The sequence below is a fragment of the Embiotoca jacksoni genome, unplaced genomic scaffold (genome assembly GCF_022577435.1).
Source record: "Embiotoca jacksoni isolate LCO1_2020_lvr unplaced genomic scaffold, fEmbJac1.0.p SCAF_7, whole genome shotgun sequence".
NCBI lineage: Eukaryota > Metazoa > Chordata > Actinopteri > Embiotocidae > Embiotoca > Embiotoca jacksoni.
This window is the reverse complement of record NW_027185425.1, coordinates 18,521,729-18,534,769: the sequence shown is the minus strand read 5'-3', so window position 1 is coordinate 18,534,769 and position 13,041 is coordinate 18,521,729. Positions and strand designations below refer to the sequence as shown.

Below are 13,041 nucleotides of genomic sequence, written 5' to 3'. Positions count from 1 at the left end.
ATTCATGGCAGACCTGTTCTTTTGGATTGTACCCAGTTTATGTGCAGTATAGGGCCACATTTAATTTGATATCCAGACACCAATCAAACTACCAGCAGAGGGAGACAGAGACTGTAGTTTGGATGAAGTTGGACAACAGAATGGACAGGGTGTGATTTCGGGGAGCGATGTCATTCACATGGCTGTACTATTTATTACTATATAGGAGCTGTCTATTTTAAAATGTTGAACTTTGTTATAATTAAAAGCAGCATCATTAATTGCATATATGTTTATCAGTTTTAAATTCCAGTCCACAGTTAGAGGAATATAATGAATGCCATCAAGAGGCCTTTCTAATTCTTGAAGCAGGAAGTAAAATTCTTGAGCATTTTTACACTAAATCCCTTTATAGCCTTTATGAAAGTTATACAGACATCACTATGAATAGGTGTCATGTAATTAAGGCCCAGTAATGACAGGTAGACGCTTACAAGTGTAGTCTGTCTGACTGAAGGCCTGAGAGCCATTATGCAGAATATAAGCAACAACACAACAGGACACAGTTTCAACAGCAAAGTGTTTCCATTTTTTTTTTGTTTTTTTATTTGTTTTAGTACAACAGTTCAAGTCAACTAGCCAAAGTATCTACCGAGATGCCAAAGTGTATTGCTCTTCTGCATTCCATGTGTAAACCCCTGTTCAGTGACATTCAAGATGGCACCCTCTCCCATGTCTGGCATGTTCTCTCACAGCGAGAAGTCGTGTGCTTTGCAGACAACCCTGTTCTTACAAAAAGTGAAGAATCAGCAGTGACACAAAACATGAGCGAACAAGCAAAGCTGCACTAAACACCTGCATGAATAACAGCCGACGCCTTCGAACCTCGTGCTACTTTTCACACTTTATTTTTTTGTAATATACGGTAAGTGCTGAGAACAGGTGTGGTTCACAGGAACGGGTTCAAAACACTATGAAATAGGTAGGAGTAAAAGACCTATGCATAGAAACATGCTTCCTCAAAAAGATTAAGTACACACTGCTAATTTTCAAAAAGGGCAAAAGCTGCACTGACAAGCTACAAATCAGATGGATTAGACTCAACGAGGGGGAACGATCCACATGTAAACCAGCGCAAGTACACTCATAGCAGGAGAATTGAAAAATTCACAAAGTGGAACTGGGATTTATTTCAAAAAGGTGGGTAGTGAACACAACAAAAAATAAATCAATCTTTGGATACGTAAAAAACCCTATACAATCCCCCGGGCCAAGCCTTCAGTCTTCCGAAGTGCCTTCTTCTGGCTCTTTGGTCTCCTTGTTCTTTCGCACCTCTTCTAACTTCTTGTCCTGTTAAAGAACACAAAAAAATAGTTATAACTGATGTCTCAGCAGATAAGTGCTTCACGTCCATCCATTCATTCATTTAGCGTCGATAGAAATCACCGACCTTCTCCTTGAATTTCTCATTCATCGCTGCCATAATTGCCGTGCGGTTCTCTTTGTTGGCCTCCATCTTCAGATTGAGCTTCTCCTCTGCCATCTTGCTGAAGTTGTTGTTCTCCTCCATAGCTTTCTGTTGCACTTCCTTTTCATGCTCACGCTTCTCAGCCAAGTGCTTCAGAACCTCGGCTTCATGGTTCTGGAAAAGACCAATTGAACTTCAGCCATCAGACTGCATCATCCAGCAGCTAACTGACCCAGTGTGTAAGAGCCTGAGACTTTCATGTGTTACCAGCACACATTTCAAAATAAGTCATGGATGTTTTAAAGTTGATCACGTGTAATAAATCTTTACCTTGCGTCTCTCTTCTGCAGCATCCAGCTTCCTCTGGATCTCCTCCAGTGAGACGTCCTTCTTTTTAGGAGGAGACAGGGGGAACTCGCCCTTGGCATCGGGGGCGGGAGCAGCCAGGATGACCTCAAAGGCCTGGCCAGAGGCCCGCTTGTCAAGCTCCTTGACCTGGATATCTGAACATGAAAAGGTAAAACAAAGCGGTCATGCATTTGAGCACACCGATGATAAAAAATATCAGCAATAATGTTTGAATACTTTTTTTTTTTTTTTTATTAAACTCACCTTCAGAGGCTGCCATCTCGAGTATGATGCAGGTAAATGTACCTAATGGGGGAAATAAGAAGGTCACATTGTTGAAGCCGATTCTGTCTGAAGAATTCATGAGCAGATACTTCTAAAATTAGCGACCTCTAGCGGATGATTGACAACATTTCCAAAGAAACCATCTGGGTTAAAACCAGCCTGAGTGGCGACACCCGGCGGCAGCATTCAGGACTACAAGCAACCACCGCCCATCAAGCCACACGAAACCGCACAGACAGCCAAAGTCTTAATGACACACACCATTGTTTCTCTTCTAATTTATGGCAGCGGGGACATTCAGATCACTCCGCAAGCAACCAGCCCGCTTCATCAGACGACGAGGAGGGCTTTGGACCGACCGGTGGCTGCGCGAAGTGTTCATGAAAGACACAAGTCGCATTTGGCTGAAACAAAAGGCTGCAATCAGGGTGGGCACGGCAGGCAGCGCCAGGTGCAGACGGGACCGACCGAGGCCCGCCGGACCGAGCCTCGGCCCACCGGACCGAGCCTCGGCCCACCGGACCGACACAATGACCATCTGAAATCAGATTAGTGAGCAATGAGCATATCCCGGGAAAATGATCATCAGGGAGCACCTGTTCCTTGCGCCATGTGTTTGAGCCGCAGGGAGGGAGGGTGGTGGTGGTGGTGGGTGTGGGTGTGGGTGGAGGAGGGGCACAAATATGCACCAACAGCAGACTAATCACGCAAGACGAGCTCGAAAAGCTGGATCTTGTGGTCAAAATGTAACGATTCGTTTGAAAGAGTAATCACAGCAGCTGTCAGGTCAAAGTGGTTAATGAGTCAAAGACGGTCATCACAACCAGTGAAACGACCCCTCCCATGACATTTCATCAAGGATACCAGCGAAGCGAAATGTGACATTTATATGTTGCTGCTTTTGAATAAAATGACACAAAAAAAAACACACCAACCAACACTAATTTGGACTTAATTACAAAGAGGTTTGGTGAGAGTCCACACCTCGGCATCGTATTGAACTGCTGACTGTCTGAGTCCAAATGTCTCCTCCGACAGTGACAAAAGACAATATCTGTCCTTGATTTCAGACCCGTTTCAGCTCGCTGTGTCTTCAGCTCGAGTTTTAACGCGCTGCATCAAACAAAGGCGCTTTAGACGAGCAGCTGCAAACAAAGAGGAGCTGACGGCAGATTATTTACACACCGAGTAAAGAAATTAAAACAATAACTCAGCTTTCCTCAGACAGGTGCTGCTCGGGGGGAATAAAAAGATGAGAACATGTCGTTTCGGGTCACTAATTTCCCCCAACGTGAAAGGAGTCGTCCACGTCTCCCCTCGTCTGTCTCCCTGTCGGTGTCCACTGTGCCAAGTGTCTCCCCACCGTACAATAGGCTAACAGCCCGCCGAGCAGGCGCCATAAAGGAGCAACTACAACCCGCCGTCTCTCGTCTCGCTCGTCGCTGAAACGACACCAAATGAAACCCAAACGCCCCATTAAGTCGGAGACGTCCTCCAAAAAACCCGTCTGTCACGTCAGGTAGCTCACGCGCCCCTCTTCGCAACAACAACAACAAAAAACGAAATAAACTGTCCGAAAAACACGGACTCCATTAAAATATTAAACTTTTCTCGACTGCGTCTCTAATTCAGATATATTCCTACTTACAGGCGACAAAACTAGATCCCGTGGAGTCCCTCGGTCTGTCGGATGCGGTCAGTCACACCCTCCTGCTCCGAGCCCTGGATGCTGTGCTCCTCTCACTACTTACCGCGAGCCCTCTGCACGAGCTCGGCGAGCGCGCGCATAAATGGGCCAAAGCGGGTGACGTCACACCGTTCGCTGCCAGTGATTGGCTGGTTCCTCGCTACCAGAGGGGGGTGGGGGGAGGGCTGGGGATTGTAGTTTTTTTGGGGGGGTTAGTTTACCAGTAGACAATGAGATTTACTCACACTTACTCGTCTGGCTTGCCAGACGTGAGGATATTTATTGTTTATTGAACAATAAAGAACACGTTGCGTAAATAAAGAGTCCCTAGGATTCTATTAAAAGAAGTTTTTGAGGAAAAACACATGTTATGGGTATTTTTAGGGTGATGTTTTCTCTCAGTATTTCATGGCTCCACCCTGTCGCATTGAGTTTCAGCATTGATTCAAATGGATTTTTTTTTAAGGCCCCTTCCAATTGGATTAAATGTTTGACCTTCACTGTGCAGAATGAGAAATGAGCAGAAGGCTGTTTTCAAATTCATCTACGGATAGTGGAAAATTTCTCAGTGTTCACCATTAGGTTGTAGAATCTAGAATAAATAAACATAACACTTTAGAATGAAATGAAATCCCAAGGAAAACAAGCACATATACACGAGTTTATTAGCAATGAATAGATCAGGCACTGTTTTTCAAGAGATCCCAACTTCCAACTGCTTCCAAATATATTCAAGCTTTCTCTACCATTGTGTCTGCCTAATTTTTTTCAAAATGAAAATACAGCTTTTGATATATCAAGCAGATGGAGAAACATAGATATCAATAAAATGTCAAAATGACGGGAGGGAAAGACAACAAACAGCCACTGTTGAGACATATAATGCAGGTTCAGGCCTACTATGGTACCAGCTCTGTCGGTGACCTCTGACCCCAGAGGAAGCAAAAGGAAATGGAGAAAAAGAAGGGGTCTCTAAGATAAACGTCATGTTACATTTAAATGCATGAGATTCTCATAGGGATGAGAAGGAAGAGGAGTCTGACGGATCTATTGGGCGCAGTGTAGTGGCTTCAGCACTCACAGCCTTTACCGAAGCTGCATTAGCAATAACAACTGGTGTGTGAGGGAGGCTGCATTTGGAGGACCAGGATGCTGAACAGAGCAGCAATAGTGGCCTGTCTCTTGTACTCCAATTCATTATCAAAGCTGTTGTTTCCCAGTAGTTGAAGGACCTCATATGCTGCCGCCCTTACTCCTAATTTATTCATGTTCACGTCCAATCGAGCGTTAAATGGCTGGATTTAAGTGATAGCTCTGAATCTTTCTGGCTCACGTTCCACAGTTTCTCCAATAAAACTTTCAGGCGTTATGTAAATGCAAAAAACTTGGACTCAATTCAGCTTCAATCGACCACACCCAGACTATTTGATTGGGGACTATTTTTAGCTTAACATTATTCTGAGGACAGGAGAAGCGGATCGGTGTTTGTTCAGTCACAGAGATGCTGTGCTGAAAATATTTGTAACCGTAGGGCCTTACACTTAGATCTATTTTTACTGTTGCCATGCGGTTGTCATTTCATCTTGTGATTTAGGCCGGTGATTTATATTCACGCTGAAGCTGCTTTCAGTGCCAGGGTTCAGTGCAGAGAAATCAGTCCATGCCGGTCAGCGGATGCTTGAGGAACATCCTCTGCTCCACTGAGAGAAGCCCTGGCTGGACTGATCAGATGGCTGCAGACAGCCTGATTCAGTCTCACAGTTTACAGTAGCACAGTCACCAACGGGGCTGCATGGTTTCACAGTCGGAAATACAACATAATTACTCAGATCAGCACTCCGACGTAGCGCTCTATTCCCTGCAGGTTAGTGGCACAAACCCCCCCGGGACTGCGAAGGAAAATTGAAAAAAATCACAGATAAGAGGAAAGGTGCCCTTGAACAGTAAAGGTAGTGTTACTGCAGGACCTGTGCAGTGGTCAGCAATGTCAGACTGCAGCTGTTTTACTTTGAAAGCATTTCAGAAAAAAGCTAATGTGACAAAATAAAACAATTAATCTGTACACGATCTACTTATTTTATTTATAACCTTTTGGTCCTCAAATCCCTATACTGATATGATATTGTGGGCTTAACTTTGTGAAGTCAATGTAAAAAGTGCCTAAATCACAAAAGAAGTAGCAGTGAGGAAAAGCTCTCGAGAGTCATGACAGTATAAGAACAACATCGAACCGACCACCAAACTTGGCTCAAACCACAGACTGTAAATAGATGTAGCTTCAGTGCAAAGTGGCGACTAAAGGCTCCAAAAAGCTTCTGGCTCCATAGATAGATAGATAGATAGATAACTTATTAATCCCTCAGAGGGAAATTTTTATGTTACAGCAGCATAAAAAAATGCACATTCTATACAATAAAATAAGATAAATGATATTAAATAAATATAAATAATATTAAATAAACTAACCTAAACAAAACCTAAACCTAAACAACAGTGCAATGAATTAGAATAAAACAACATACAAAACAGCAGTGCAAGGGAGTTATTGTTGTGTGATGGATTTTGCCAGAGGTGAGTTATTGTACAGTCTTATTGCGGTCGGCAGGAATGATCTCCTGTATCAGGAATGATCTCCTGTATCAGTAATGATCTCCTGTATCAGTAATGATCTCCTGTATCAGGAATGATCTCCTGTATCAGGAATGATCTCCTGTATCAGGAATGATCTCCTGTATCTGTCCTTGTGACAGCGGAGCTGGAGGAATCTTTAGGAGAACGTCCTCCTCTGTCCCTGCAGCAGGTGGTGGAGAGGGTGGTCAGGATTATCCAATATGGATAAGAGTTTCCTCAGCGTCCTCCTCTCCACCACCTTTTCCCGACTGTCCAGTTTGTAGCCGATGATGGAGCCGGCCTTCTTAACCAGTTTGTTAAGTCTGTTGGTGTCTCCGGCTCCAGAACTCTCAGCGGTTGTGTGATGTTGGTCTTCCAGTTCAGTCTGTTGTCGATGGACACACCCAGGTACTTGTACTCCTCCACCATGTCCACCTCCTCTCCCAGAACTCTCAGTGGTTGTGGAGCCGTAGTCTTCCTCCTGAAGTCGACCACCATCTCTCTGGTCTTGGCCACGTTCAGGAGCAGGTGATTTCTTCCCGCCCACTCCACAAAGTCCTCCACTACTGCCCTGTACTCGTCCTCCCGTCCATCCCTTATACATCCTACCACTGCAGAGTCATCAGAGAACTTCTGCAGATGGCAGGACTCTGAGTTGTACTGGAAGTCAGTGGTGTATAAGGTGAACAGGAAGGGAGACAGAACAGTTCCCTGAGGAGCTCCAATACCACTGACCACCGTATCAGACAGCACACTGCCCAGACGGACAAACTGTGGTCTGCCTGTCAGGTAGTCAGTGATCCAGGAGACGGTGGACATGTCCACCCCCACCACCCGTCCCTGTCCCCAGACCTGAAGGCTGCTTTCTTCTTATTAAGAAGCACCTTCAGGTCACTAAACATAATATCGTCGGGTTCTTAGTCAGATCCATTCAAGCGGCAACCAACTGTCACGTCACCTGTTGGTTTGTGAACTTCAATAATGAGGCCTCAAATTCTGATTTTGGCCAGAAGTGACCATATTTGGACGGTTGGGGGAAGCAAGTGGTGTGTCTGACTCACTGTAATTGCAAACTTGAGAATACAATGTACCACCCACCGATAGCTGCAACCTGACTGCACCACAGGCCTGTCAATCAAACAGCCCCCCCCCCCCCCCCCAAAAAAAAAAAAACCCAGCATTTTGAGGCTCATTTTCTGGTTAATGACGAGATTATTCCCGGATGGACCACCATAAAACAAATAAGAAGGAGGCCGTTCGCTAACAACACCAAAATAACTTTACCTGAAAATGTATTGACTTTGTATTTAATGAGAGAAGTTTAATGAGAGTTTATGACCCAGAGAATTTTTGTAGCCAACCTCTAGTGGCACTTGGTGGTATTGCAGTTTCAGGCACTTCTGCATTGGCTTAATTTTTCAGACCTGGAAAATACATCCACCTTTATATACAGTATATGGATCCACCCCTTGCTCCTCCCCTCCTCATCCAAACATGGCCGGCCCCAAGACAGCAGTTCACAAATCAGGTGATATCACGGTTGGTTGGTGCTTGGTTCAAACTAAAAGCAGAGCATTACAGACTCATTTCAGCACTAAGACAAGCACATGCAGTGCAGTGGGTGAAAGGATCTTAGAGACACAAACGCCAGCTTCTGTCCTAAACATAAAACTAAACCTGAAAAGCAGCTAACAGTAGCTGCCTCGCTTTTTTATATATCAGCAAAGACAGTTGCTTTTTGAATGTGTCTCAGTCTGACACTGCTGTTAATAGCACCTATTATTACTGCTGACTTGCGATCATGATGGGTGTCACTGTGGTATTTTTCACCCGTCATTAGGAGCCTGTAGTGTCCTGTGTGTTCGGCTGAATGTGGTCAGGCTGCTCTGTCTCAGCAAGGAGGAGCAGATGGTGTTCACGGCCTGCCAGCATCGGTCTCCCCCTCTAAAACTGGATCTGTGTTGCTTCACAGGACAAAGACGGGCGAGACAGACTGATGGGAGGGGTGGGAGGTTGGAGGGGGGGCACAGGAGGGCAGTCTGTCTGTCAGCATGGTCCTGTGGCAGCACCAGCCAAAATCTGCAGATGTGTGTGTGAAGAGGATTTAGTCTGGAAGCGTGTAAATTTGTTTATGTGTGTTTGTGTCACTGATTATCTTTTCATACATTCAGCCTTGTGGGTAAGATTAAAAAAAAAAAAAAAAAAAAAAAGCCAGTTTTGTTATTCAGGTCATTGCTTTGAATTAGAAAAACTTGTTTGCTCATTTGCATTTTTCAATGAGCTTTCATCAGCAAACATTTGGCTCATAACTTTTTCCAAAACTGGCAGAAATGATTCATGATCCAATTAGATCATCGGGGGAGTAAAATCTGCTTGCTCTTAGCTCTCTTTAAATATTAAGTCTTGTCTGTGTATTCACAGAAAGTTTAGTTCACATTTATTCACACTCTCTCCTCAGAAATGTGTCTCAAAATGTTTCAGGCTAAAGACGGATGGTGTCCAGTGAAGCGGTGCTCAGGGTTAACCGCATGGAGATTTTAAAGCCTAGTGATAAAAGAGAGGACAAGTGGCTACGTGATGGGCCGACATAGGGGGTCATTATTAATCTTTTCCATCTCCCACTGGGCTGCTGCTGTGTCATAGCAGCAGCAGCAGCTGATCCACTAGAAGAAGCTCTGCTCCTATAACAGCAGAGGAGTGGGACCCTCCTTTCAGGAGCACTCAGCCATGCTGCTGTGTGGTTGGAGCTGGAAGCTTGACCCATTTTATTTTAGTGCACACAAACACGGTGAGGCCCAACACCCCGCCTCCCCCCTCCTGTCTAGATCAGGGGATGGGGGACGGGGGACCGGGGGACCGCGAGCCCGCCTTGTTTGGGCTGTAAGAGTCCCAATAGGAAGCCAGGCAGGCGTGATGTTTGTCTGTCACGCATTGAGAGGAGGTGGGAACGTTTACAGGTAACCACATCACAGCAAATATCCTATTGAGGTTTGAGAATTAGCAACACAAATAGTGACATTTCCTGCTTTCAACAGCTGATTCACGCTGATTCACAAGAAGCACAAAAGCACCTTTTTTGTAAATATTACATGCCAGCCGATGCAGTGTGTCCCCCGTTACCATGTTACTAAATGTATAGGGCAGTGCTGTTTAAATGTAATGATAACTTTTATGTAACTGGAGGGTTACATAATCACCAACTCAGCTGCTCTCCTATCCAGGAGGCTGCAGGCTGTCTAGAAGTGGTTTCAGCATCCCTGCCCCCCATTTGTTCTGTATGTGTATACTGTGTATGTGTGTGTGCATATGAGTGTGTGAGGTGGATGCTCACGTGCATTACTGTAGAAATGTGTGGTGCTGTTCATTCAAAACAAGGGAGCAGTTAAGATCTTTGTCTAAAAGTGGAAGGAAAAAAAAAAATCGCAGAAGATACAACATGAGGGATATTTTTGGTGCATCGGATAATATTGAATTATTAATATATCTCATTGTTTATCTTATTGTTGGTTTTAAATAAAACAGAAACAAAACAAAAATATTGTGTGATGAAACAAGAAAAGGAAACCACCAAAACAAATGGAATAACATACACATCGCAAAAGCAACTATATAAGTTTCAGTGATGTGATGAAGACAAATGGCTTTCATGCGGCTGCTTATGATGGTCATTGTAGTCAATAAAAGGCCAACAACGACAAGCCAGAGCAGTGTGATCTAACAGATCAGCCATCAAGAGAAAAAGAGGCACATTTGGAACATGTCATGAAGATGGAGTCCACCTGGGAAAACCAAACAGGATTGTCCAAAGAAGAATGCCCGAGGCAAGAGGACGATAATGACTCTTTCCAGCATGTGGCCCCGGGCAGAATGAAACAGCACGTACAGTCCTGACATGAATAGAGTCATTATGTTGAACAAATACACTAACCTGTGAGGAGAACCATAGAGTCCACAGACCATCAGGTTTTAGGATTGATTTCTACCTTCTGTCCTTGACCAAGTTATTGTGCCTTCCCTGCTTCATATGTACTGATGACACCGACTTCAATAATGATGGATTGAACTCTTAATTTATAAGACCACTCAAAGCCACATTACTTGATTTTGTATGCTGATTTGGGTCAGCTCCAGCCTGGCTGAGCCGACAGCTTCAGTTTTCTTCACTGTGAAAACAGTCTGTGAACTCGGCTCTTATTAGCGTTTGCACAGCCACTCTGAAGGGAGGACCAATCAGAGACATGTGTCTGTAGTTAACCGTGTCTGTCCCGCCCCTTTTTCACTGTGACTGATTGTTCGGTGGGTTATTTTTAACTCTCACTGACTGTAAAAAAAAAATCGCAAAACATTCAGCGTTTTGGGCAGAATAAACGGTCAGCACCTTGTCAGAATGATGGCATTCAATAAAACAACTTAAATATACACTGGACTCAGGAATAAATGCTTTGGTGGAAACGGCGGCTGGTAGTTGGAGCAGTGGAAGAGGGTCGGCCAGTTTTGTTGTATGCTGATTGGTAAAAAAAAAAAAAAAAAAACAGAAGTCTATGCCCAGTAGGATGAAACAAATACAAACGATTCTCTATGGAGGGTGAAAGAGTCATATTCACGGAGTGAAATTGGGTTCTGGTTCGCACCAAGCTGGGTCATCTGCTCTTCACAATGATAACACACAGAATAAAAACAAAACAATTAGACTGGTTCAGCTGTATTGATTTCAATCCTTTTTTAAGTGTCCACCAGGATTCTGACAGTGATACAGAAGTGCAATAGTAAGTTTATATCATTCTTTTGTAAAGATGCTAAAGAAAGAGGGATTTCCACAGGTTCTTAATTCCCAACTACACGCCTGCTTTTAATGCACAGTATATTGCCTTTAATATAAAGCCATGTCCAATCTGATTTGTCATGATGGATTAGACAACATTAGTTTTATAGTGGCTAAATAGACATGAATGGATGGATGTGTTACTGAATGGGTAGACCAGGGGCCGGCCTGATGGACCAACTGGTAGCGGGTTACATCGTTGAGAGCCTCTTTTTGATGTGACTGGTACATTTTCTTGTTTGAAAGTAAAAAGACAAAAAACAAGAGTAATGACACAGAAAACTGCTTCTGAATAATGGATGCAAAACTACTAAAAAGAGATGCAAAAGTCCTTCAGAATAACGGACACAAAGAACACTTCAAAAATGATGACAAACACGTGAAAACAAGCACAGACAGACTCAATCATGGAAATGTAAAACAACAAAAGACATGCTAAACAACAGAATTATCCAGAATACATGAAAAAAAGTAAATACCAACAACGACACACAAAACAGCTTCAAAATGGCATGTTGAATGTGTCTCCTGGTGGAAAGTGTCTCCATCAGGAGACACAAAACAGCTACTGGGTTGTTATGTGTCTTACATTCTGGCTGCTCTACCAGAGGCTGGATTGATGAAATGCTGCTACGATTGTTGTCCTTTAGTCAGTTTCTTCATCTCTGCAAGAGAGCAAGCTCTGTCAGAGGGACCAGTGGGTTCACCTACCTGATCAGGACCCTTCTTTATTGGTTACTCACTCTAGAAAGAGTCCTGGTGGCTCCAAACGTCTTCCAATTTATAATTATTGAAGCGACTGTCGTGGCAGAAACAAAATTATTATGAAGAGACACAAAACAAAATCAAAGAGACACAAAATGATTGGGCTGGGTTAAAAAAATTGAATCTGTCTTCACTTGAATAATCTAATATGGATTCATGAATCTCAAGATTGATCTTTAAGCCACAGAATGAGCTGTTGGAGTTTTATAGGCATGGACTTCCTCGTCTACAGGGCTAAAGGTCACATGAATACTCATGTGAGTGGTCTGTGGAAAGATATGATTCTTGTGATTCGATTGATATAAACTGTTTTAAGATACAATCACCCCACAGGTTCAGTAAACAGGTTTGTCAGACCACTGATGAACAAACTATTACATTGCTGACGTAACTCCAAAGGGCTCTTCCACCATCGACGCCACTTCCACAAAGACATACAAAATGACACAAAACAGCAACAAACGAGACAGAATCATTACCTTTCAGTCTGGGTGTCTTGCTTGTATGTTGGAAGAGTGTTGGTGCCCTTTCACATGCCCGTGCCAGAGGTCCACTGTTTCACAATCCGTCCATGGTTGTTGGATCGATTATCACATCTGGCTCAGTGCGGCCTGGCTTGGCTCATGTTGGGTCTTAAGGAGCTTTGTGCAAGTTATAGATTGAGAAATTAATGTAATTAGACCTTTAAATAAGCATGTGAGTGTCTTTAATAGAATCCCACACCCATTTGCTGGAATTCAAGGTCAAACTCCACATCCTCACCTCACCTACAGCCGTCCTCCAGCAGCACCATCATTATCTAATCCTTTGGTTCGTGCATTACTCTCTCTGATCTAAGACTCGACCCAACCTCTCGGCCTTGACCTCCCACTGTGTTGTCGCCTCACACAATAGTCCTGTTTGGGGTTTTCTCCCTAATGAGGCCCAACATATGGGACTCACACCTGCTGAAATGTAATCAGGGCCTGAGCTGAGAGTGATGAGACAACAGTTTGGGTCTCTGTACAGTTTATTAATTAGAGAGAATATCAGACAAGAGAAAAACATGGAGTAGGAACTAATATTATATTTAAATGA

The 13,041-nt window shown here is 43.8% G+C and overlaps 1 protein-coding gene across 1 annotated transcript; it reads right to left on the bottom strand.

Annotated features, from left to right (window-relative positions):
- Positions 1-561: 561 nt before the first annotated feature.
- On the bottom strand, positions 562-3,840 carry LOC138214662 (stathmin-like). Its single transcript, XM_069176427.1, has 5 exons — positions 3,729-3,840; positions 2,060-2,101; positions 1,778-1,950; positions 1,430-1,621; positions 562-1,329 (listed from the first exon to the last, which is right to left on the bottom strand). Exons 2-5 carry the CDS (start codon positions 2,073-2,075, stop codon positions 1,258-1,260), a joined length of 453 nt encoding a protein of 150 aa, XP_069032528.1. The 5' UTR covers positions 2,076-2,101; positions 3,729-3,840; the 3' UTR covers positions 562-1,257.
- Positions 3,841-13,041: the final 9,201 nt, after the last annotated feature.

Excerpts from the sequence above, each read along its gene's own strand:
- LOC138214662 (XM_069176427.1), bottom strand. Across the intron at positions 1,622-1,777 it reads CTGCAGAAGAGAGACGCAAG|AACCATGAAGCCGAGGTTCT; the intron begins GTAAAGATTTAT and ends GGTCTTTTCCAG. Across the intron at positions 1,330-1,429 it reads ATGAGAAATTCAAGGAGAAG|GACAAGAAGTTAGAAGAGGT; the intron begins GTCGGTGATTTC and ends GTTCTTTAACAG.